The 25,795-nt window shown below is 49.8% G+C and overlaps 1 protein-coding gene across 5 annotated transcripts in view; it reads left to right on the top strand.

Annotated features, from left to right (window-relative positions):
- The window catches only part of map7d3 (MAP7 domain containing 3), a 31,603-nt gene that overhangs the window by 2,152 nt on the left and 3,656 nt on the right, over positions 1-25,795 (top strand). Inside the window, exons 2-19 of one of the 5 annotated variants that reach the window (XM_084469532.1) lie at positions 4,835-4,939; positions 5,666-5,746; positions 6,188-6,351; positions 7,557-7,668; positions 8,466-8,549; positions 9,529-9,636; positions 10,865-10,963; positions 11,499-11,600; positions 13,841-13,969; positions 16,811-16,929; positions 19,437-19,615; positions 19,969-20,258; positions 21,474-21,603; positions 22,333-22,618; positions 23,113-23,163; positions 23,262-23,337; positions 23,983-24,172; positions 25,056-25,357. In XM_084469532.1, the coding sequence (XP_084325658.1) occupies positions 4,835-4,939; positions 5,666-5,746; positions 6,188-6,351; positions 7,557-7,668; positions 8,466-8,549; positions 9,529-9,636; positions 10,865-10,963; positions 11,499-11,600; positions 13,841-13,969; positions 16,811-16,929; positions 19,437-19,615; positions 19,969-20,258; positions 21,474-21,603; positions 22,333-22,618; positions 23,113-23,163; positions 23,262-23,337; positions 23,983-24,172; positions 25,056-25,357 (2,607 nt within the window). The remainder of the gene's footprint in view (positions 1-4,834; positions 4,940-5,665; positions 5,747-6,187; positions 6,352-7,556; positions 7,669-8,465; positions 8,550-9,528; positions 9,637-10,864; positions 10,964-11,498; positions 11,601-13,840; positions 13,970-16,810; positions 16,930-19,436; positions 19,616-19,968; positions 20,259-21,473; positions 21,604-22,332; positions 22,619-23,112; positions 23,164-23,261; positions 23,338-23,982; positions 24,173-25,055; positions 25,358-25,795) is intronic. The other 4 variants (XM_084469533.1, XM_084469534.1, XM_084469535.1 and 1 more) reach the window with 4 other exon arrangements.

Raw genomic sequence — 25,795 nt, 5'->3', positions numbered from 1 at the left:
CCAAAGCTTCACCCTCCCTCTGCGTGTTCTTACCGTGGTTTGATTGTGTTGTGCATGGTCTAGTTATTTTTATTTATGTTATTCGTTGTCAACAGGTCAGGGAAGATGTATTTGGAAGCGCACCACCACTGAAACACAAAATTGTAAATATTTGAATGGTAAATATTTTAATTTGCATAGCCATGGGCCAGGCCTTTGGTTTTGTTTTATGTTAACCTAAATTTACAATACTATTCACATTCGAAAATACACTTTATGAGCACTTTATGAATGCATACCATCCCCTTCTACAAGATGTCTTTTGGATAGAGGCCTTTTTCAAAGTGAAACCAGGTGAAGCATCCTTCTGAAGTCCAGTCAGAGAACCCTGTGGTACCGAATAGAGAATGGGTCATTATCTGGCTCGATCCAGAAATAGCTGGCTTACCTTAACATGACGAGGGCCTAAGTAATCCCAGAGGTGTGTGTGTGTTACCTCTGTCATAAGGTCTGTATATTATTGAATAAAGTTGACACTGCTATAGCCTTAAAACGGTATAGCATGGTAAGGCTTATTGCGTGGGTTAGCGTTAAACACAGATCTGCCCTTAACTGGTATGTTGGCAGTTGACCCAAACTGGTCTTATGCCTGCTGGGCTGTTTCCTGTTTAGTCATGTCCAGCTTGTGGAGGGATGCCATCAGGAGCCCCGTGGTGAGAGATGGGGCTTAACTGGGCTCATAACAACCCTACTGCCTGGAGCGAGGGCCCTAGCCTACCCGGTTGCCCCACAAGTGGAGCTAATTGGCTCTGGGCTCCATCTCATGCTGTCCAGGCCTTATATTATATTTTTTTATCAGTATGTATGATTGCAAGTAGACGCAATAAGCATGATCAATGGATACAGCGGTTGCCGTGACTGCTGGCGGTTTTGCCATCGCTCCAAAGCTATAATTCCAATGTTTTTCCAATTGAAGCCCTTCGTTCTCAGTATCCTTTTAACGAGCATCAGCAAGTGTATGCTAATCAATGCTGATCTCCATAGTGATGGGGAGATGAAAGGCAGGCGTCTTCTGATTGGTTCCGTGCCTAGAGTCTACCAGGACCCATCTGGGCTCTCATGAGGCCAATGGAGAAGTAAACAGAAACGATGCTCTCTGAGTGTGTGGGTGTGTATGTTTCTATGTGTGTGCTGTGTGTCAATGGAAAGTACTTATTATATTTTCAATCACCCTCTATGGCACGTGCTATTGTTGACTTCCAGGGCCCTGGGTCAGGTCCCTGCTCATGGCTCTTAAGCTGGAAGGCAGGCTAAGCCGTATACATTGCAGCGCAAAGCCGGTCTAAAGTTTGGAGCTGCGGCTGTGCGCGTGCCTGAGATTAGCGTCTTAATGTTAGAAAGACCTTTTCTTCCTGTTCCCTTTTAACACTGCAGTGCTGCTGCTGACCTACTCAGCCATTTTTTTTCTCCCGCCCTGCGCTTTCCGGTATATTCTCAGTTGTGTGATCACATGACCAAGCTGATTCGGATCCTTCATGGTGTCACGTTTCTGATGGGACGTCCTGTGGATGAGATGTTGCCAGAGCTGTGATCCTTGCTTTTTCCTAGCTTGCGATAGAAGATACTAATGTTTTGTAAGGTAACTAATCTGCTGTGCATCTGATAACCTTGTTATTTGCCTACTATGGAGACTTTATTTGCCTACTATTGAGACGTCATTTGGATCTAGACAGAAAAGGCATTTATTATATTAACGGAGTCTGAAATCCAGCTGCTTGCAACATCATGTCAGTGCTGGGCAACATTCATTGCAAGACACAGATGCTGTTCTTATTTCATAGAAAAATGTTTTGTAATATGTTTGACTAGAACTACTTGGTTCAACACAAATTGATCACCGTATTAAATAGCAGCAGCTCTTCAATACGGGACAAAGAGTAGTCTTCTATGTAAATTGACCATATCCTTATGGTGTGATCAGCAGGCCATCATCCTCGGACATTCAAATCCGGTGGTCGTCTAACCCACACATGTATACCTTTTTTATTTATCTCCACCGTCCCATGGGATTGGCTGGAGTGTAGCGTGAGAGCAAAAGTGAGGTGACCTAGTGCACTTCCTCTGGGGATAAGCCGCAGACCCGTCCCCTCTATAATCCACTTTGACCCTTTGGAAACAACTGTGTTCTGCTCTTATGCCTGTCTCCGGGCTTTTGGGAACGGCAAGTCTCGTCAGCACATTGTCCTTTTTTCAGGATTCTTTTATCAGGACATGAAACGGGATACCTGGCCCTGGTCGGGTTCAGCTGTGCTTGATAAGCACCGGCAGTTAAGATTACATTTGGGGGAACGGTTTACTCCTAGGTCTAGGGCTGGATCCCATTTTAACATTTGGTATGGTGTTGCTCTACTAAATGACACTGACATTTATATTGGCTGTCTTCTTTAATGGAGGCAGACTTGCTTCATTGGTTGTGGCGTGTATGAATACTATCCAATTGTATCTGTCGACTTGTGTTTTGTATAGTGTCTCCACTCCACGTGAATGTACATGTTTGTCAATGATATTCCGACCATCAACTTTTATCCCCGTCTCCATATATTCCCACGTATCCGATCGGAAGCCGCCGCCTCCTCCTCTGTGTACACACTGCCGCCACCATCACGTCCAGCAGTCGCATGACAAACAAAAGGCACGGAGGCTCTATTTGATAGCCAAATGAGACCACAAAGCCTTTACCTCTCAATTTGTCCAGGTCACCTTGTGTAACGAGAAGCCACCGTCCCCCTCCGGGGTGGGTGAGGGAGTGGACCAAACGGGCCCTTTATCCTCTCCTCGTTTGGCTGGATGAGGAATACGATTGCCGACGGCCTCACTGTTGGTCAAAATAGCCCTGATCCACCCTTGTGACATGCTTACTTCACTGTGACTCGGCCAGTGGTAGCATTTAGCCTACTTTAAAAATAGCTTCCCCAAACCTATTGATGGCTCTTGGCGGATGCTCGGACCGAGTGTTGTTGAATGATGATTCTTAATGTGATTAAAAGTAAACTTAATTATGTTATTATTTACTGATTTCCCTTGAGGCATTGAAGCCTAATTAGCTGAAAGCAGTTATTATACTACCCACAAATCAACTGTGATAATTGGGACCTTTTGGGATTTTATAGTGTTTCGATTCTAATAAATTAAATTTGCTAATGGCTAATTTCCTGATCACATTTGCATGTTTAAATGATTCAGCTATTCTTCCATATTGCTCGGCTTCAGACGTAAAGCGGCAGTGTGAAGTAATAAATGATGCATGTGTTGAACGGGATTGAAGGAGAGTTCTAGGCCAAGCCTGAAGCTCCAGTGGTCATCAATAATGTGAGTATCACATGAATGGTTACCCTCTCTGCCTGTGTCAGCAACTCTGTCCCGGTGGAGGACTTGCACACACACGCACACGATGATATGGACACAAACGGACAGAGGGACCCAGAGAGAGAGGAAAGTCTAGCCACGAGGGCGCTAGGCTACTACCAGGGCTAATAAATCCACATCATCCCCCCCTCACTTCCTTCCCTCAATCGGTCCATTAACTCTGTCGTTGCCCTTGTCTCAGTTTTTGCCCCGCTTGGGGAAAAAAACAAGCTATTTATGCCTGTTGTGAACCCTGGACACATAAAACGCTGGCCAGAATCCGGGGAAGAGCAGGTTCCACTAATCACCCAGACCTATGCAGCCTGCAAATGTAGGCGATTACATTCTCTGTAGTCAGGATTACAATCTGCATGGGCTATTATGCTCGGGGGTGCCCCTCTGTGTTTGGTCTGGTCTCTGTCTGGCATGCTGTGTAGTGCTTACGCTGATCAGCCATGTCGTAACCCCCGCCACCCCCCACCCCCACCCCCCTGGCGCCTCATGCTTGGGGCAGACATCTGAACTTGACAAGAATCAAAACAGGAACGAATAACGACCAATGAGATCTCGTTTAAAACGGTTCTGTCCAATCAAAACAGGAACGAATAACGACCAATGAGATCTCGTTTAAAACGGTTCTGTCCAATCAAAACAGGAACGAATAACGACCAATGAGATCTCGTTTAAAACGATTCTGTCCAACCGATCTTTAAATCTATCAAGTTTTCCCGTTATACTTACAAGGGGGAGTGACCTTTTGTTGTTTAGTTAACATTTGAGATCTTGCCCAAATGAACTTCAACCACAAGGGTTTGATTTTATCTCTAACTTCGACAAAGCTATGCAATGCTACGCAATTTGGTCCTCATCAAGCCTTTGCTACTTGCTACCGAGGATCACTGTTCTGGTCCAGATCAGGACGAGACGTTGGCAGGGCCGCCGCCCCCCCCCCCCCCCCCTCCATGGCTGCCCCCTCTCTGCTGATGTCCCAGCAGCCTATCACATACCCAGCGGGGTCACAGAGGTGTGTGTGTGTGTGTGTGTGTGTGTGTGTGTGTGTGTGTGTGTGTGTGTGTGTGTGTGTGTGTGTGTGTGTGTGTGTGTGTGTGTGTGTGTGTGTGTGTGTGTGTGTGTGTGTGTGTGTGTGTCTAGCCACTGGTCCCACTGTGTGCAGGGATGGTGGTGGGGTTGTGGGGGCGGGTGTTAACTTTTGGCAGACTGAATGGCAGGATTGTTCTGTAGATTCAAATCCCTTCCCTGGATCGCTCCGACACTTGCATTCCTATGCAGGGAAGACCGCACTTCCAAATCCGCGTTTCGAGAAAGCGCTCGCCGTTCATTGGCTCGGGTTGACGAGTTCACCATGTTGTTGACATGTCGGGCAAGGCGGGGCCGAGTCGTGTGACTGACATTACTGTGTGTGTGTGTGTGTGTGTGTGTTTGTGTTCAGCTGCTGCTGCCCAGGCCCAGGCAGAAGAGCGCCGCAGCCTGTCTGGGAACAGCCCAGGGCCCACACCACCCAGCACAACCGCTAAACCTCAGGGGCCCAAGCCAGGTAATGGACCCCAACGATCAGCTGGGGACATGCTAACGTGGAGATGGACCGCCCCCCCCCCCCTTACACCAGTTTCAATCAGTTGTTACCTCTGTATAGTTGTACTGATTGAGCTCTCTCCTGGCATCAGCCCATCTAGCTTCTCTTCATTGCTGTCGCCAGTGCAGTCCTCAAAATGCATTATACTTGTTTATCATACTCCTGCTTGTCCTCATGATACTGCACACCATTGCAATGCCTTCACCGTCCGCCACTGTGGCATGGATGATCACGTCTGTGTGTGTGTTTGTTAGGGGTGTAACAATACACAAAAGTCACGATTCGGTACGTACCTTGGTTTTTAAGTCACGGTTCGGTATGTTTTTATTTTTATTTTTTATTAAACAATTTTTTTGGGGGGATTTATTCAATTGTATTAAACAAATTGCCTTACACAAATGAAAATATGTCAAATAGAATTGAGGATAAAAACACAATAAACCTCAGGACTTATTTCCATTGTTCCACTTTTTTATTTTTTCTTCGGTACGTACCAAAATGAAACGTGCATCGAACCGTTAATTTCCGTACGAATACGCGTATCGTTACACCCCGTGTGTGTGTGTGTGTGTGTGTGTGTGTGTGTGTGTGTGTGTGTGTGTGTGTGTGTGTGTGTGTGTGTGTGTGTGTGTGTGTGTGTGTGTGTGTGTGTGTGACTTGACGCAATCAATGTGTGTGCGCTTTCAGTCATCGACGGCGCCGTAATCAGAATAGACGAGAAACTACGAGTAGCAAAGGAGAGACGGGAGGAAGCGGATAGACAACAAGGTAGGATGCCGAGAGGGGCGGAGCTACAAAACGGGAATGGACAGACACACACATACAGACACATTCGCCTTCATGTTTAGATTCATGTTTAAATGCAGAGCGTGTGGCTCCTCAGTCACATACACTATTAAACACTTCACTTGGGTGATGAAGCAGTCACATTTTTGCTTTTGTCATTTTGTGAATTCGTCATTCAAACACTCATGTAATTGCATAGACATTATCGGGCACGTTGACACAAGCCACATAAAGGCCATAGGCTGTTTAAATTTTATTTGTATAGCCCTTAATCACCATTACAGTCTCAAAGGGCTTAACAGGTCAAATGCTTTTGACATCTACCTGATGTCTGATTTCTTGTCCCCAAAAGGGCAAGAAAAAAACTCCCTTTCAAGTCATAGTGGACGTTCATGTCGCCTCCTCTATTCCCCCCCCCATCAGCACTGCGGGATAACCAGATAGTGGAGCGGGAGCGCAAGGCCAAGCTGCAGGTGGAGCGACAGATGGAGGAGCGCCAGAAGAAGCTTGATGAGCAGCGCAGGAAGGAGGAACAGAAACGCTCCGCCGTCGAGGAGAAAAGGAAGCTGAAAGCGGAGGAGGAGAAGGTAGCTGGCCGCAGGACCCCCGGGGCCCAACCCGACGACGTAAACCCGGGGCCGTACACCCCCCCCGGGGCATAACCCCTGGGCCCCTACGCCCCTGGGACATAATCATGAACAGCTACACATCCCTGTGCCCTTACACACTCAATGCATAACCCTGGGCCCCTACACACCTGGGATTTAACCCTGGGCCCCTACACCCCCTGGACATAACTCTGAATACCTACAAAACCCTGGGACACATCCCTGGGCCCGTACACACTCTGTACATGACCCAGCACATGCACACCCCAAGACATAACCCTTGGCCCCTACACACCCCTAGGCCATAACCCTGGGCCCCTACACACCCCTAGGACATGGGCCCCTACACATTCAAGTAATAACAGTGGGCCCCTACATACTAGGAACATAAACCTGGACCCCAACATCACCTTTTCCCCTACACACCCAGCACATAACCCTGGGTCCATACACACCGTGGACATTTTCCTGGGCCCCTACATGTTAAAGGGATATAACCCGTGGCCCCTGAAGCATCTTGGTTTATTCTCATTCAGATCCAAACGTTTTTGCACCTGGTAAAAACAATACAGCTGTTTTTGGTTGATAGGGTATGTTTTGTTGCTGTTAAACTTAGTTTACCTACAAAGTATGTTATATTGAAACAAAATTAAGCAAAAATATATCGCACCACGTTACAGCATCTTGATGGAGGTTTCATGTTTCTTTGTGTATTGATTTAGTCCTCTACCCAATGTTTCTGAGCAGACGCATCTCTAAACCTAAACTTTACAATTCTATTGTAAAGTATCTCCCTGCAAAAAAAGGATGCAATCGTCAACAGAATCTCTGTCTCCATTTGATTTCCAGAGAGTTTCTGCAAACACAAGTTGGCCTCATTGATTTCGACGTCAGTGGTAAAGATCCAACACAGACTCACAGAATCTGACCCTACATAGTTGTGTCTGCCCTGGCAGCATTTTAATGGTTTAGGTATTCTTACTTTAAAACTCTTAAGTGCACGGGCGGCAGATGAATGGCCCTCATTTATTCATCACAAATGGATTGAGGATTTACTTTGGGAGCAATGTAATGCTGTGCTGGGGGAAACGCTCCGTGCCCCTTTCCCATTGTGTATCTCTCTGTCTCCACTTGTCTCTCATTCTCTCCCTTTCCGTTCCCCCCCCCCCCCCCCCACGCATCAGGAGCACTACGAGGCGGTGATGCGTCGGACGCTGGAGCGCAGCCAACGGGTGGAGCAGCGTCAGAAGCGATGGTCCTGGGGAGGACTGTCCACAGACTCGGACGGACGAGCGGGTAAGATGCATTCCTTCCTTCCTTACCTTCCTTCCACGTTTTCTCATGCTCCTCGTTCTGTCACTCGTACGTTCTAGCTCTGCTACCGTTCTAAATGTTCCTCGGCTCCGAGTCATCGTTTCTCTCTCCACGTCTCCACCTCTTTGTTTCCAGTTCGAGCTCCCCCTCTGTTTCTCCAGCTAGCTCTGCCGGGCTAGCCCTTGATGTCTCTCTTAGCTATCCCTCTTCTCTCTCTTTCTTCTAACTGGCTACTCTCTATGTCCCTCATTATCCATTGCTCTCTCTGTCTCTCTCCCTCTAAATAATGGCACGGCGGTTTGTTTGACAATTTGTCAGGACAATAAACCACCCATGGCGGAGGATGCACGGTATCCGGCCACGTCCTGCTTTCTTGTTTTGTCACGGCCATACCAAAATGTCAAACGGTCACCTCCTTGTGGTTCTGTAAATGCCTTTCATAAGCCTTTCCTCTGCAGATCTGGTTAGACTGTAATGGTCTGGTTATAGTGGTATAGAAACAAATCCAGTCTCATCTCGTTAAACAACAAGGCAGCGTCGTTCAACCAGTTGTGCTCTTTTACAAGGTTTTAATTTGATATACAATGCATTACCATACATATTTTCCCACGGGTGTGCCTTATCGCTCTGTGTCTCAATGCTCAAAGTGTGGAGCTTCTGCTTAATGGCTTTTTTCAGGTCTTTTCATTCCACACCCACGGAGGGTTCCTGTACCTGTCTCTCAGCCATGTCCATGTCCTGAGAGACCTGTGTTTCTCCCCCCCTCCTCCCCCCCACAGGAGACTCTGATGCCAGCGTCTCATCTCCAGTAGCTATAGAAATCACCCCCGCCTCGCCACAAAAGCCCCCAAGGAAAAAGCAAGGTTTTGGTTGTTATTTACCCACCATCGGTGTTGCCTCACCCACCCACCCCTTCCTCACCTCCACTGAGGAAGGAAAACACAGCATGGACTCGCACGTGGACTGTTTTTCCTTTTTTGTGGGCTTGGATTTCTAGAATGTTCCACACACACACACACACACACACACACACACACACACACACTCTGTGACTGTCGCTTGTGCTCTAACCAGTCGGCCACTAACAACTTCCTGGTTCCTCCCACTACGCCCCCCCCCCCCCCACAACCCTTTCTGGGGAAACCAAGCTTCAGTGGAATACCATGTGTATACATGTCGGCTGTCGACTTTGCTTTATGACTGTTTGTTGGGAACCGTTGGGCCAGATTGACACGTTTTTTAATCTGATCAGATGGCGGACCGGTATGTCTTCCTCGCCTTTTACAGCCCCATGTTCTTGCCGCTCTTTGTGGATAAGTGAGTCTCAATGGGCGTTTGGACGGAATGTTCTGTGGATCGTTCTACAGGTTTCCTCGCTCTCTCTTTCCCCTGCATTGCATTCAGTGCTGCATTCGAAAACCCCCAAAAAAACGCTTGGCTGAGATAGGCATCTGGATGTTTTAGTTTAGTTTATCCTCTGGCAAATGTGCTGTTTTACACGTTACACTGTCATCTGAGGTGCTATTTCACATGAACACTCTCTATCTGTGCACTACTTTCATTAGTATTCCATTAAAACACATTTTTTGATTAGCTTTACATATATATATATATATATATATATATATATATAGTAGACTCCAGAGCAAAGGATTACACGGTGTAAAACATTTAGGGTTCTGCTTCCTTTCCTGTGTCCACCCACACCACCCTCTTCCCATTAGCCTCACTCCTGTTTGTTTAAAAATAAAAACCTCCTCCTCCCTTGTCTGTCCTCCTCCTCCTCCTCCACCTCCTCCCTTCCCTTCCCTTCCTCTCCACCTCCTCCCTCCCCCTTCCTAGTGGACAAGCGCTCCACGTCCACCATGAACTTGAAGCAGTCAGGCGACGCCGCCATCAGCAAACGCCTTTCCACCTCCTCCGCCACCCTCATCAAAACCCCTGATAAAAGTAAGTCTCCCCTACCCTCTCTCTCCCCCCCCCCCCCCCCCCCCCCCCACCACCTCCCCCCGCTACTCCTGCTAGTCTGACCGGCCAACCAGATGACCTGTACCTCCAGCCACAGGGTTGATAATCAGCAAGCACACCCAGAGCACGTTGATGTTAAATTAACTAGTGCAGTGTCCCTAAAAAAAGTAACCCTGTCTTCGTAACGGGGCAATGACTTTTGTTGAGTGAGAGTCGCTTTTGTTCCAAGTGATCAAAGTGTTGCTTGTGAAACACTGTTAGGTCGTACCAGGTTATTTTCATCACCTGGTATCGCTTGTCGCCATTACCTGTGCTGTCCCTGTTTGATATAAGTGGGCTTGTTTTTGACTGTCTCTTTGAAATGTCCGTCTGGCAGCTGAAATTAGGCCGTCTGCAGCCAGGCCTTCTCTGGCTGGCCACCCGTTTTTGTAGACTGAACTTTGACCATTTTTCCACCTCCTCCATGTTCAGGATTTGACACACAAGCTCAGCGGTGCACAGGGAGCGACTGGTAAACCCAATGATTTAGCTCCCTGTCTCTGGTTCCAGCCTATGTACAATCCAGCATGAGCACTGATTCGGATTAATCCATAGCTTTCACTCAATCTACACTATAGGACAGTCCTGCTGAATCATGACTTGTCATACAAACATACATACGCAAAGCGGGTATGTTTGTAGCAGATCAACGGCGATACTCGTCAGTGTCTGATTCATTTAAATGTACATTTGCCTGCCCTGCTTCATCAGGTAAAAGTAGTGATTTTGATTGTCAAACAATGAATTACCATAATCAGCATAATCTTTCCACAGCCTCATGAATGCCCGTCAAAGTCATCAATATTGCTGACACATCTTTCATCCCTGCAGATGTGATGCTGCTCTTTTATTGTGTCTAGGGCGATATTTTTTTTGCAGTTTGTTAAGTGCCAACCACGAGGGATCCGAATGTTTTAAAAAATAATAATAATCACATCGGTGTGTGTGTGTGTGTGTGTGTGTGTGTGTGTGTGTGTGTGTGTGTGTGTGTGTGTGTGTGTGTGTGTGTGTGTGTGTGTGTGTGTGTGTGTGTGTGTGTGTGTGTGTGTGTGTGGACAGTATGTGCACATTTGTTCTGCAGCCGCACGCACACACTCGACGCATTCAAATCAACAGCGTGACTGTGCTGTCTGCTCCACTTCACCCCGCGTGTCTCATCGTTGTCCCTCAGGTGCTAAGCGGAGGAGTGCGTCTTGTCAACGGTTGCCTAGCAATGGCATCGCTCCTCAGGCTAAGGAAGACGGCAAAAAGCCCCAGTTGGAAAAGCCAGGTGCAGGAGTACATCCACAACATCCACCGCACACCCCCCCCACAGTGGCCCTCCCTCCTGCCTGCTCACTGGCTTCGAGAGGAATGTAGTTAAGGAGGGATATGATCCCTTGAATCATTGCCCTTTTAAAGCGAGGGCTGCAGCAGTTGCGACCACACAGCCGGTGTAATGGATAGACTCCTACCGGCTGATGGGAGCTCTAGTGGTCAAATGCTGACATTGCTATTTCTACTTAACTGGCGCAGAGGTTGATGTGCTATAAGTATTTCAGATTGCTTGAGATGTATTTTTGTAATCCGTCCACTTATTCAGCAATTGCAGCAGGCGGAGGGGATGCTTTTAGCTCCCACGTTATGTATAGACCGCTGCCTTGCATCTTGCCTACGATTGGATAATCCACAAATGAATAGTGACAAATTGAACACGCATGACTTCCAAAGGCATCGGCGGGGACTTCGTAGTTTGTCCCCCCCCCCCTCACTCCCGGCCCGGCGGGCTCTGTGATTGGCTATAACTCCACCTCTCTCCTTTGTAGGCCGCAGCGTGATGAAGAGAAGCTCCTCCCTCTCTCGGGGGGGCGGGGTCCGAGCTCAGACCCCCCCCGCCAAACCCGATAAGGGCGCCACGGACGATCAAGGTGGCTAGCATGCGAAATCGAGTCGGGTCACTTTTTTAACTTATCTAATCGCCGTGCCTGCATCGCTTAAGGGCATCCATCTTTAACAACAAGCACGCCCCTCTCACTCATCAACGGCTTGTTTCTCGCCGGAGTCTCTCTCCCGGCGTCGCTCTGTGCTACCGTGATGTTTTAACGCGTTTATCGCATTTACAACATGGTTCTTTGGCGCCCGGACGTGCGCCATGAAGCAGTCCCGTCAACAGGCGGCCAAAGCTTTCCGGTCTTCCCCCGGCCCACGTTGACGTCATGATCTCTTGCTGCTCTAAGGCAGAGGGCCGCGGCACTGCCTCTTTTCTTACGGCCCCCGATAAGCTGTCTTACAGGGGGCCCCTTTCCACAAGGCGCTGCCCACGTTGTCTGCCTCACACCTTTCTTTATTCCTCTCTGTCCAATTCACCATTTTTCGTTTCGGTGTACCGCGTACCTCACTAACGGCTAATCTGGTCCTAACCTCATTCTTTGAATTGTTTTGTTTTCGTTTGCCTGCCAAGCATTGCTTTCGTTTACTCGTCCACCCCCCGTCCCCATCCCCCGATACCCCCTCTCTTTGTGCGCTAACGCTAACACAATGATTTGTTTATTTGTCACAAAGTGTTTGTTGTTTCCCCCCTCCCCACCCACCCCCCCCCTCCCTCCCAGATGACGCCAGAGGGCTCTGCGCTCTGGTGTGCCGGTGGCGTGTGTCGCCCCCCCCCCCCCCCCCCCCCCCCAGTGTGGGACCGGGGGGGGGGGGGGGGGGGGGGGCGGCGCGGCACCGCGCGGCACCCCACTAACACCAGTGATGCTTCTGTTTGTCCTCTGCAGCCGTGACAACATGTCCCCGCACATGACCCGGGCGGCGGACATTATTCCTGTCCCGTGCGGCCTGTCTGGATGTTGTTGTTTTTTTTTCCAGTGTGTCAATAGTAACCCTGCTGCATGTCGCTGTGTTGTCTTTTTGTGTCATGTCACGGTCTGAAATACAATGCCGTCCGACTCGAATGCAGGAGAGAGAGGGAAAAAAGGCGAAGCCGACAAAAGCAGCACTACAGGTTTTCCCCAGATGATTCCCTTTCGAAATTGCCAGGGATTCCCACGGATTTGAACCCATCTTTTTGTTGTTCATAGACTGCCATGCTGTTGAGACAGGTTCTAAATAGATGGGGCCCAGACAAGCTAGCCATGCGGCTGTAGCCCAGAACTGACAGGTCTGTCAGCAACACATGTCTCCTTTGACAGGGTCTGCAGAAGCCATTTAGCGAGTGCGCCCCCTTCACACACGGTTTTCAGGTCCCATATTTAGAAACACGTAATGGTGGGTGCTCCATATCGTCACTTAACTTTCTGTTGATTCCTCCTGTTGGTTTAAAAACTATTTAGTCACAAAAAGGGTCTTCATTTGAAGGTTTCATTTATTTATTTTTCCTTAGAGACAAGAGCTCTTTTTTCCTTTGTCAAATTTAAGGGGAACTGTAACGTATAACTTTTGTTATGACAACTAACCATTCATAATGTAAAGGCTATACTGTCCACTTAACTGCAATTGGTATATTTCATTTTAATAATGTTCCATACCAAATTTGTAAGGACACTTGAGAGCTCTCGTCTTCTGTCTATTGGACCATGCAATGATCTTCCCCTTTCACTCCCCTACCCAAGAAGTCCCCTCTCTCTCCCGCTCTCTCTCTCTCTCCCCCATGTTCTTCAACTAACGGTTTAATTGTTATTACTTCTCTCAGCCACGTCCTCCACTGTCATTCAAGGAACCACTGTCTTGACCTTGTTGTCCTTCTTGGTTTTGTGATGACTTACTATTGTTGCTGGACATTCAAGCTCTGGCCTGGCTCTCAGTACTCTGGCATGGCTCCCTACACGAACGCAAACCCCTACATTTGTAGTGACACCAGCGTAGCGATGTCTCGATGCACGAAGCGTAGTGAAGAGGAGGTCCATCCAAGACTACTGAGACCCAACCTTGAACTTTTTTGCTTTTGTGTGTTAATTCCCCTCTCCCCCCCCCCCCCCAACCCTGGACGGTACAAATCACATGGTGATTCCTCCTTAACCTCAACCACTTACTCACCACCTCCTACCCTTCTTTTTTGCCCCCTCCCTCCTCCCCCTCCCTCACTTGCCTCCTCCTTCCCCCCTGGCTTGTGTTTTTGTCTTTTTCCTCAACTTTTTTTTTTTTTTTGGGGTTGGTTTCGGGGTCCGGTTAGCCCGCAGGGCCCAGCAGGCATGCGTTGCGGACGGAGGGGTCCTAAGCCGCCTGCTCACCCCCACCCAGGCCTCACTAGCTAGGAGCAAGAGTGCCGCCGCACTGTCGGCTGACGGAGCAGACGCTGCAGGTAACCTCCCACCCGGAGACCTAGGCAGGGAACCCTCTCTAGCACCATCCCCCCCCCCCCCCCCCCTCTCCCCCCTCATCCGTCTCCACCTCCTCTTCACCCCACCCTACCTTCCCCCCCCCCTCCCCTCCCATCACATCACTGGAAATACAGCCCCGGTCGACTCCCTGCCGTACCCGCCACAAGCCCCCAGGCTCCGGGGCTGGAGACAGAGCCCCGCAATAGACCCTCGCTCTATTGCTGTGCCTCCATGATGCTGACGGTGGCCTTGATGGCGATGGTGGTGGCGGTGTTGCTATTGGTGGCGGGTAGACGTGTTCGAATCACGGCGGCTTGCTTGCAGCGTTGAGATTGTTGCATTCTGATTGGCTATGTTAGAAAAAGTGGTATTTTTTTTTACAGTAGGATCAATGTATTTGGAGGGGGGGGGGGGAAACGGTTATGTACCGTGTGTGGGCGACCGGCCACGGAATCCCGCCGATGTGCTTCCATCGTCTGAGAATCCCAAATCTCCGACGCTGATTAGGGTAGCGGAGCAAGGCCAGGTGGACGGCACAGTGTGTCTGAGAAGACCCTGGGCCAATTGCTGGGAGATCTCCCTTAAGCTGCTTACTGTGTGTGTGTGTGTGTGTGTGTGTGTGTGTGTGTGTGTGTGTGTGTGTGTGTGTGTGTGTGTGTGTGTGTGTGTGTGTGTGTGTGTGTGTGTGTGTGTGTGTGTGTGTGTGTGTGTGTGTGGTTGCGTGAGAATGAAGGCGACTTGGGTAGCAGTAGTGGTAATACAGCCCAGGGATCCAAAAGGATTTGAGTCGCAACCGTTTTATGTGACCTGGGCTGTCCCTGCTGCTGACTAGTTGGTTGTGTGGCGTCGCAAAATTGGTTACCGTTTGAGGGCCAGTGTGTTTTTAGGTTTGATGCTTCAGGAAACGTGTGCCCACTGGCTTTTCAGCCTCTTTCAAAGAGTTGACATGCCTTTTTGATTGTCATTGGGTCATAAATCTCTTACGATGAAACAACATAAGCCTATCACCCGACATCTGGTCGATTCTTCCAATGATTTCTCTTCTTGTTTTTGTTTGTGGTCTATTCCTTGAGCTCTAAGCGTCTTTGAAAGAGCCTACAGTGGTTTTCTTTTTTTTTTTTTGTCTGCCTCCTCTGTTGCCGACCCTTTCCAGGGGGTGTCGTTTGAGTCCATCGACCCGCCATTACAAACCCATTAAGGACGTATTGATCGGCTGCTGAGTGCAGCCGCTGCTGAAACGTGAGGCACCGCTCGCAGCGGGGCCAAGCCTCCGTCATGCTAGCGCCGGAGAACTGTAGAGTCAGAATTAATTACCGGCCACGTTTTGGAACCTGCCGGGGTTAGCTGCAGGATTAGCGCTCACGGCTAATCCCTCGATGTGACACAGCAAGCTACACTGCTGCTACACTCATGCTTTTTAACCATCAGACCCCCGGCCTATGAAATGCTAATTGTAGTAGCCTGGGTGAATTTAGCTGCTCCGTATCGCGTGTTTGTCCAAGCTTAGGATCTGTTTACATATGAAAAAGGGCTTTTGTGTGTCTGGCTTTGTGTTTTTATTTAATGGGAGTGCTCTGCGTCAGTCCACTGGCCATTTGGCTGTGGCCTGAGGCCTGTACCCAGTCTCAGTACAAACGTGTATCTGGACTTTGATCCATTAAGGGTCTGACATTTTGAATTGACGTCTAAAATCATTTGTTTTTCTGTTCTTGCTAAATCGAATGAACAAAAATCTATATTTAACGACCCGGCTGCATGTGTTTGTGTTTGCTAACTGTACTATATGTGGCGTGCATACGCATACGTGTGTGTGTGTGTGCGCGCTAACGTGCATGTGGATGTTGGTGTGTGTGTGATTTGTGGTATTTGCTCACCGTTGTCATGCGTTTGTGTGATGGCGACGGTCGTCGCCGTGCATTGAATCCCAAGGGACGTGATGTACCTGTCTGTCTCCATTCCCCCCTGACCCCTCCCTACCACCCCCAGCTCTGCCAAGGCTTATAATAAACATGCTGTTTGCTGCTACCAGATTACTTTAACTAACGCTTAGCTGTTTGTGTTTTTGTTTTTTTTCCCCTTACAAAATCAACTCCATATTTCTCGCCACCTTATTTCTCTTCACATCTTCTTTCTCCATCACCCACTGTTTCTCCATCTCCCTCTCTGTCTCTCTCTCTCTATCTCCCTCTCTGTCTCTCTCTCCATCTCCCTCGGTCTCTCTCTCCATATACCTCTCTGTCTCTCTCTCCGTCTCCCTCTGTCTCTCTCCATATACCTCTCTGTCTCTCTCTCCATATACCTCTCTGTCTCTCTCTCCATATACCTCTCTGTCTCTCTCTCCATATACCTCTCTGTCTCTCTCTCCATATACCTCTGTCTCTCTCCCCATCTCCCTCTGTTTTTCTCCATCTCCTTATTTTCTCTCCCTCTGTCTCTTTCCTCCTTCTCCATCTCTTTTTTCTCTCTCTCTCTCTCTCTCTCTCTCTCTCTCTCTCTCTCTCTCTCTCTCTCTCTCTCCTCTCTCTCTCTCTCTCTCTCTCTCTCTCTCTCTCTCTCTCTCTCTCTCTCTCTCTCTCTCTCTCTCTCTCTCTCTCTCTCTCTCTCTCTCTCTCTCTCTCTCTCTGTGTGTGTGTGTTCCTTCACTATTTTGCTGCTTTGCCACCTGCCCTCGGCCCACTGGCTCGGCCCTCTTCCTCCCACGTCATCGCCCCTTCCTCCTCACCCTCCCCCCCCCCCCCCCTCCCACCACCACCACCACCACCCTGGTCTGGTGCTGCCATGACCATCTCCTTTACCAGAGTGTCACATGTGTCCTCGCTCAGCCTCGGCCAGTCCGCTGCCGCCCCCGCCCCGCGGACCCCTGCGGAGCCGCAGCATCGACCGGCAGAAGAGCGGAATGACCGCCTCCGTCTCGGCTGACGGAGCTCTGGACCCCTCTCTGGTAATACCCCCCCTCTCCCCCCCCCCCCAAACCCTACCACCACCACCACCTTCCACGGTTTAAAAGGTGGCAGATGATTCATGTGTTAGAAACACGTGTATGTATTGACATCACAAAAATTGCATTGTTGCCTGTTTTTTTTTTTTCATTTTTCATAAGCACACATCCTGGTAACCTGCCTGAGGTCAAATGTATATGAGGCCAGGTCGACATTAGGATATGTAGAGTGGGAGATGGAGTACAGTTGAACATCAGCATTGCGACACCCCGCAATACATAAACAAACTGTCGGCTAACAAGGTTGAAAGTGAATCAGTGGTGGTTTAAAAAGCCTTCGGCCCCCTAATGTCTTGGCTTTTAAATTGGATATGTTTTATAGTTTTTTACTTTTAGATATAAATACTTTCTATTTTTATATGTGCGTTTGTTGCTATTCTGTCGCCGTTCCCTACGGCTAACCTAATGACAAGGTAACGCACCAAGCCTTACTGCAGATGGAATGCTGATCCTCTTCCTCCACAAAGAATCAGATCTGGGGTCAGATTACAGGTGTTGGGTATGGCCCAGGGAGGATCCATTCACCTGGCAATACCATCTCCAAGGGCCAGCGGTATCACCCCACCTACCAGCCTATTGTGGTCTCTTGTCCTATATCTGGAGTGTGACGTGGACCGGCTACAGACTAGCACTACAGACACACTGGACAGGTTGAGGTCAGGGTTAGCATGATGGCTAAGGAGGAAACCTGGTACAATGTGCGATGCGTTTTTTAAATCGATGTCTCGTTTAGCTGCCCAACTTTTTAATACAACATGGTGTTCAGATTTGATGCGTCAAATCTGAACTTCCTACAGATGAAACTCATTCCATGCTTCCTCTTTTAAAAGCCCTGAGTAGTGAAGGGGCAAAACGTAACATAATGGACCTTGTCAAAGAGTTTCCCTTAAATTTCAATCATAAGAGGGTGGGTCTGTGGTATGAGACTACATTTCTAGGCTCATTAGGATATAGAGGGATATGGGCTTGGCTCTGACAATAATGAGTTGTCGCTCGTCATTTTTAAAGCTTCAACTCTTTGTGTTTTAGTAGACACGCATGCAATTGAAATGGCAGTACTAGGCTGTATTGTGCCTAGTATGGGTTGAGGAGTGGCCCAAGCAGTGGCTGTCTCAGTCTCCCTCTCTGGGTCATGCCAGCCAGCCAGTCTTTCTCCACTGTGGACAGTCAGATACTGTCCCTGTCTCTGAGACAATAGCAGCCACAGTAGTGCGGCTCCACATGGAACAGATTGGCCCATGCAAAGCCAGCCACGCCCGGCCTCGGGGCCACCTGTCGCTGACGGGTGATTTCCTACTCCTCCCACTTTCCATTCCCCGCCTGCACACAGTCATATAGTGTGGCTGGGAAATTAACATGTATTTGAATCCTAAAGTTTATGTTTAGGATGTTATTTGTTTACTGTTGATGCTTTGCTAGGCTAATTTGTAGTATGCGTGTCAGAATCAGGACAGGGTTATTCTTCTTTGCGTCTTGCAATCTGACTTGCACTAAGATGGTATCTGACTGTCTGGCAGTATTATCAACATCCTATTGGCATTATGTGGAATTGCCAATAATCGTGTGTGTGTGTGTGTGGTCATTTAAACAGGCAGTATTGTTCAATATTCAATTGATCAATATTGCATTGTGTCCACAACGTCTAGGCGAAGCTCTTGCATGCAAGAATATTACTCCATTGAGTTTCTCGCTGTCGTTTGCCTATAGTGGCTATAGATGAGTTTGACAGTCTGAATGGAATGGGAGTTGACGGCCGTCTAACGATGGCCGTGTCTGCTGTTTTTTCTCTTCCACTTCCCTCCTCTTGTCTGTTAAACAAATGAAACCAAGGTGGTTTCTACTTCTGAAAATTAAAAAAAAAATTACCAAGCAACCACAAGGTGTTGACTGCAAGGTTCAGTTGTTGCGTTTGCAGTGCATCACAATGTGAGCACATCCAGGTCATCTAGGCCGGCGTTCTTTCCACGGTGGCTTTGTGCCTATAGGGAATGTACACTTGTGTCCGTGTGTCTTAGATGCATCTGCAGGCAGCATCTGCGGACACCCTGCTGACCTTTGCTGCGTCCTACAGCTTCTCAGTGCCAAACATGACACATGCATTAAAAATGGATGAGGAGGCAGCCAAAAACCACAGCCGTCTGATATTACTCACAGAGGAGTCCTTTGACGCCATTTTAAAGACCCAGTCAAATCTCTACCGTGGAGAAAAACAAAAAGGACCACAGCTCGACACAAGAGTAGCATACACGTAGCATTTCACCACCATCTTGAAAAAAAAGAAATTGTCTGTTGCTCTATTTAGGTTTTGTCCAATGAATTGTCATAAATGAATAAGCACGCAAAATACGTGTTATGATCTTACAGTTAGTCAAGGTCGGAATGATAACACGCAACTCCCATTCCATCTCTCCTCCCCCCCCCCCCCCTCCCCCACCTCTCTGGACCCCTAGAAGGACAGGCGGTTAACCTCACCCATGGGCCAGCGTCCCCCCTCCCCGTCCAACACCCTGGGACGCAACAGGTCACCCTCCCCGGCCCCCCCGCCCGCACCCAAGAGGACCCCCTCCCCGGCACCCAAGAGAGCCCCCTCCCCAGCGCCCAAGAGGACCCCCTCCCCAGCGGCAGCCAAGTAAGAACTCTGACACACACACACACACTCGGACACGCACGCACGCACGCACGCACGCACACACAGAACTGATGTTACTCTCTCCGTCTCCAGGACTGTAGACGCAGCAGTTTGTTTTAGCGAAGAGTCTGTTACTGTCTCATACAAAACGACTCACTTCTCTCTCTGTCTGTCTGTCTGTCTCTCTCTCTGGCTCTCTCTCTCTCTGGCTCTCTCTGTCTGTCCCTCTCTGGCTCTCTCTCTGTCTCTGTCTCTCTCTCTGTCTCTGTCTCTCTCTCTGTCTCTGTCTCTCTCTGGCTCTGTGTCTCTGTCTGTCTGTCTCTCTGTCTGTCTGTCTCCGTCCTCCCCACAAGGCAAGGGCAGCGCTCCCGGCCCCCTTCCCCCGGCGCGGGGAAGCAGCGTCCCCCGTCCCCGCAGCCCAGCGCCGCGGCCCCCGCCTCGAAACCCCCCCCCATCCAGAAGCCGGCGCTCACCCCGACGGGACCGCCCACCCTGCGCAAGAGGGACTCCAAGTCCAAGGACCTGTGTCCCCCCGGGCAGCCCGTGCACCCCCCGCAGACCCCGGACCCGGGCCAGGCCAGCGCCTCGCCCAGCCCCTCCCCCGCCCCGCCGGCCCCCCACAGCAAGAGCAAGGACAAAGACGGTGAGACGCCGCCAGGGCCGCTCCTCACCGCGTGGCACACTGCGGAGTGCAGCTGCAGCCGACACATTGTCAGTGGCAGTCAGTGGCAGTAAACAATAACCATATATTTTGCGTAAATGTTCTACATATTAGATAAAACCACCTCTTTTATTTATTCTTAGAAGCACAAAAATAAGTCATTCATATATATATTCGCAATAACCAGAATAAATATTACAGTGTAAATGAAATGCGATATCAAATCACACCGCTATATTGGTAGTCCCGCCCTCATTTCCTGTGTTCCTGCCAATGGATTATTAATGCTGTTTGAACGGCGTCCTCAACAAAGAGCTTGTTATGGCCAAGGGAGGGTCCGTCAGTCCGTCCGTCCGTCTGGATGTTGGCTAGCACCTGGGAAGGGTTATTAAACCTCCAACCAGGATGTTTGTGATTAATGTTGACAATGGAGCGGATGTGTGTGACACTGCACTACCGCTAACGCACCACTATGAGGAGCGATCTGACGTTGAGAGAGTGCTGGGCCCTCTGCGCGTGCATTCCTGCTGCCATCTAGCGGGCAAACCCACGCATCACAGGATTGCGTCTCCCTTTTTTTCCCCCCCCCCCGACGAGCCTTTGGTTGAACTTGCAGTCGAACACCACTGCAACAGAGTTGGTGCAGTTTGACCCAAACTCTCAAACCCCTCCCACCACCCACCCTCCCCCCACCCCCCACCCCCTCCCCCCACCACCCACCCCCACCCCGATCCTTAGTTCCCCGGACCCACAGACGCACACCACCTGATTGTTCTGCAACCGGTTGGTGTTTACAGGCGCCGGCATCCGTGCGCCCGGGCCCCTCACAGAGGGCCCTTTGATTAGGCTGCGACCGGGGATCATGTGAAACCTGCACGAGTCCCCGGCACCCAGGCTGTTTGCGCGCCCGCCCCGTCCCTGACCCGCGCGCCACCTCTCCTCTCTCTAGTCGTCCCCCACTCCTCCTGCTCCGCGGCTCGGTCCTCGTCCACTCCAGTATCCTCGCTCGTCGCTCATCGCGCACTAGGCCGATCGCGCCGAGGTCATCGCGGTAGACAGGAAAAGCCGTCTGACCCCACACGTCGTCTTTTCGCCCGGCTGATCGTAAACCTCTTCATTCTTGCGGGGGTTCTCTCCTTTTTCTTTTCTTCTTTTTTTTTTTTTCTTCTTCTTCTTCCCGTCGGCTTGCCGGTGAAGACTCCAAAGCGATGGTGGGGACCAGCTCCAAGGAGGAGGCGGCCAAGATGCTGGCGGAGAACCGCCGGCTGGCTCGGGAGCAGAAGGAGCGGGACGAGCAGCTCCGCGTACAGAAGGAAGAGGAGGAGAGGTGAGGAGAGGGGGGAGAGAGAGAGAGAGAGCCGGGCCGCTGAGCCACGCCAGTGCTACGTGCAGGGGCTAAACGGCTAACAAAGCGGAGCCTTCATTGTGCTTTGATTCTCCTGGGTCGGCCGACCGAGGGAAGAATGCGCTTAGGACTATCGTGTTGTTGTGTGTTGTGCGGTTGAGTAGGGGAAAAGGGTGTTGATGCAGTTAACAAAAGCTGTTTCTTGTGTTTCTTTTGGTGTTTTCTTTAACGGCTTGTAACGGCTAATCAAACTCACACCTGGTGGTATAATATGTCACCTTTAAGTACTTGATAATAAAACTAGGAAGGGGAGAAAAACGAAACTAGGGCCCGGTCCCATTTCTCTCCCCTTAACAAGAACACTTGCAAGGGTTGATTTTTTTTTTTTTTTTTTTTAAGGGAAAAACAGCACTCCCCCCTTTCTCTTAAGTATCAGGACACCCTACCCCTTAGCGGGAACACGCAAAATCTAGGGTTAGGGCTCAAATCTAGGGGGAGGGGGGGGGGGGAGAGAATTGGGACAGGGACCTAAAACAAGGAATGAAGACCAGCGCACGAATTCTAACGAGCGTGCTTTGAATCATGATCTCATCGTCATACGTTTCGCCTACATACCGTTTTACCCCCTCCGCTCCACCCAATCACGCTATACATCTCTATCCCCCACCCCCCTCCTCCCCCTCCACCTCCACCCCCCCCCTCCGCCCGCAGGCTGAGGAAGGAGGAGGAGCAGCGGCAGGCGGAGGTGGCGCGGCTGGAGCGGCTGGAGCAGGAGAAGCGGCGGGCGGAGGAGGAGGCGCGGCGGGCGGAGGAGGAGGCCCTGGTGGCGGAGGGGGACCGCGTGAGGCTGGCCGCCGAGGAGGCCCTGAGGCAGGCGGAGCTCCAGCGGGAGCGCGAGGAGGCGGAGGCCCGCGCCCTGGAGGAGGCGGAGCGCGTGCGGGTGGAGCGGGAGCGCGTCCTGCAGCGGAACCAGCAGGAGCGCATGGAGAGGAAGAAGGTGATGTAGACGGGGGGAGGAGGAGGGGGGATGGGGGGAGGAGGGGGCAATGGGGGGTGGTTTTTGCGGTGCGAGGCGTTCAGTGGTTGCGTTGTTTTTGATGGATGGTCTTTTTTGTTTTGTGAAGGTTTATTCAGCACAGATGGTTTTATGGGTTATGGTATAGCCGGCGGCGACCACGTAATTGTAAATCATGACCGTAATAAAATAAAAATAAAAACCGCAATGAACCATATCGCCCTCATTGAGATGCCTGAGGTACGGGCTGAAGCTGTCTCGTCATGCGCGCACGCACACACACACACACACGCACTATCACAGTGATTAGTTTCCAACAAATCCCAATGTTCTCGGTGTCTACCCTAGCAGGCAAAACAAAGCTAACCCTCTTTCTGTTTTAATGCTGTTCATTGTATACAGTATGTGATGTAAAAAGAATAGAATGCAATAAATATCTCAAGTAGGCATTCAAACATTCTGTTCTTTTACTTTAGAGAATTGAGGAAATTATGAAGAGAACAAGGAAAGGTGAAGACAGCGATAAGGTGAGTGCTGTTTCCTTTGTCGAGAGAGAGAGAAGGACATGTTTGGTGCCAATATGACAATGTTAATATTATATGTGACGTTTGTATCTCCTGTGCAGAGAGACGGCGATGATGATAAAGACGACCAGGACGATGCTGAAGATGACGTGGACGACATTGACTGTGAAACTAAGGGTGAGATATCTCACCCCTCACCATAGGCCAGTCCTCCGCTGCACCCCATCGCTGCATGGCACTCCTCTCTCTCTCTCCAGGCCTGCATATGTCCACTAGGGGTGGGAATCACAGGGTGCCTCACGATACGATACGCGCGATACATGGTCCGTGATACCGATAATATCGAGATACAGCGATTCTGCAATAATCAATGTATTGTTTGACAATCCTATAACGATAACGATAATGAAAATGACGAAAATGACTGTGAAAAGGTCAAGTGCTGGATTTCGTTCTTTATTCATGGTCCAAAGGGAGTTTTTCAGTCACTCATCTTTTGGTTATTTAACTTCAGTTCACGTTTCCTTCATTCATGTGTTGAGCGCCACCTCGAGGAGCAGGGAAATCTGTTTAGAGCTCCTCATTTTATTAATTAAAATATCGATTTTGGGGGCGATATTTCCTGTCTAACTCTTCAGGAATAAAGCATAAAAATGCAAAATAAAAAAATATATATATATATAAAAAAAAAAATGTATATATATAATATATATATCTTTTGATTATCTTTTGATTAAATTTATATCTATATTTTCCCACGTGTGTTTTCACACGCGGGTGATCCTCCGCTGACCTGGTCCGTCCTGGTTTTCCGTACGGCAGAGGACGACCTGGTCCATCACGGGGACGCGGACGGAGACGCGCACGCCGCCAAGGACGCGGAGTGCTGCGTGGCGGCGGGTGAGCCCCTGAGCGAGAGGCAGGCGCCCGTGGGCAGCGTCAACGGCCAGTCGGACACCGACGACAAGGAGAACAACAACGGCACGAGCACAGAGGGGACCCAGGCTGTCAGGTGGGGCACTTCACCCACGCCGTCACGCGCCCGGCTAACCGCTGTTCATGTTGTTAACCAAACCAAAGATGGATGTATTTGTATGAACGTCCTCGCCCCCCCCCACTTCGTACCGGCAGAAATAAATGAGCAGGTAATGACGATGTTCCAGCCCTGTTGGAAACGAATGAGCACTCTGCACTCTGCACGCTTCATGTGGAAAGGAAGTCTGTTGAGGTCGTACCAACAAACGGTGTGACGGCGTGAAAGCTAACAAACGCACGCCCCGCCTCACACCTCCATGGGCACTTCTTGCACCTCTCAAGATTTAGTCACTTGATTAAATCTCGGCAGATGACAGCAATGCAAATGTTATGTGTGATTTATTTTAGATCTGATCTTCGCGTCCCCGCAGAGACCCAACTAGTCTTAACTAACGGAGCGATCAGTCACCAATATAACTAGCCTGGCTATTGCCAGATCAAGCTCAGTCGTAGATTGCACGTTGGTCGGGGGAAGCTGCTGTCATTTTCTTCAGCACAAGAGGCGTGATCAACGGGCGGAGTTAAATTGACTCTGTACGCAATTGGCTGCTTGCCGTCGCTTCCCTGTCGTCATTGTGTTAAACCAGCCAATAGCGCGCCAGGGGGAAAAAGCCAGCTTGGTGATTGGCTCCCGCAAAAACATATCGAAACCAGAAAGAAATGTATTGCTCTTCTCCAGACCCTTCTGCAGGGAGAACTCAAATCGCCGGCAGAATGGGCGGGGTGTACCCAGTCTACAATATAACCGCATTGAGTAGGAAACAAGTTTGTCTGCGTTCTGCATTCTTAGGAGTCAGTAGAGGTTCAGCTTCTTATGACGTTCTTATGACCCCCGGGCTTAACCCTCCCTCTCCCTCCAGCCCCATTCCCAAGAGCCGCCTGGTGGAGGGCTCCGAGTTCCTGAACGAGGAGGACGCCTCCAAGGCGGGCCTGGTGCCGGGGGTGAACGGCAAGCCGGGCCCCTGGAGCTTCGAGGAGCTCATCGACCTCAACGTGCACTCCAAGAGCCGGCCCCTGCTCCAGTCGGAGGACTGCACCCAGGGCCTGATCGACTGTGACGGCGCCTCCGACGGGCCCCCCCCCTGCGGGGCCTTCGAGGACAACGGGGCCCCCGGGGTCAAGAGCATGCATTCCTCCCCCCAGCCCCTGGAAGCCCTGGCAGGTAAGGCACCCCGTGGAGAGACCTGCACCTCCTCAGAGCGTAGTAGTGGTTTAGTTATAGTAGGTATGGTTTGTTAGTTGTGGTACAAAAAAGTAGCTGTGTGCACATCCCACCTACTGGCCAGGTGCAGGACAAATGAAGTAATATAGAGTGAAAGAAATGTAATGTCCGCAGCACTGCTTAAGCTCCCATATATAAAAATTCACAGCAACGTTTCAACCCTATTGGGTCTTCTTCAGGCAAATGGTGAGCCCCATTTGATGAGGGGATATATATATATATATACTGTATATGTCATATGATCAGCTGACTCACAAGACTCAAGACTAAATGGCCTGATTGCCACACTGATGACTCAATTGAGAGTACCATTATTTTTTTGTTATTACAAACATTTCAAGAAAAAAAAAATATATATATATATATATCCAAGAAACC

Source organism: Micromesistius poutassou (genome assembly GCF_964030765.1).
Source record: "Micromesistius poutassou genome assembly, chromosome: 6".
Taxonomy (NCBI): domain Eukaryota; kingdom Metazoa; phylum Chordata; class Actinopteri; order Gadiformes; family Gadidae; genus Micromesistius; species Micromesistius poutassou.
Note: the sequence above shows the minus strand (reverse complement) of the source record. Positions and strands in the feature narration are given on the sequence as shown.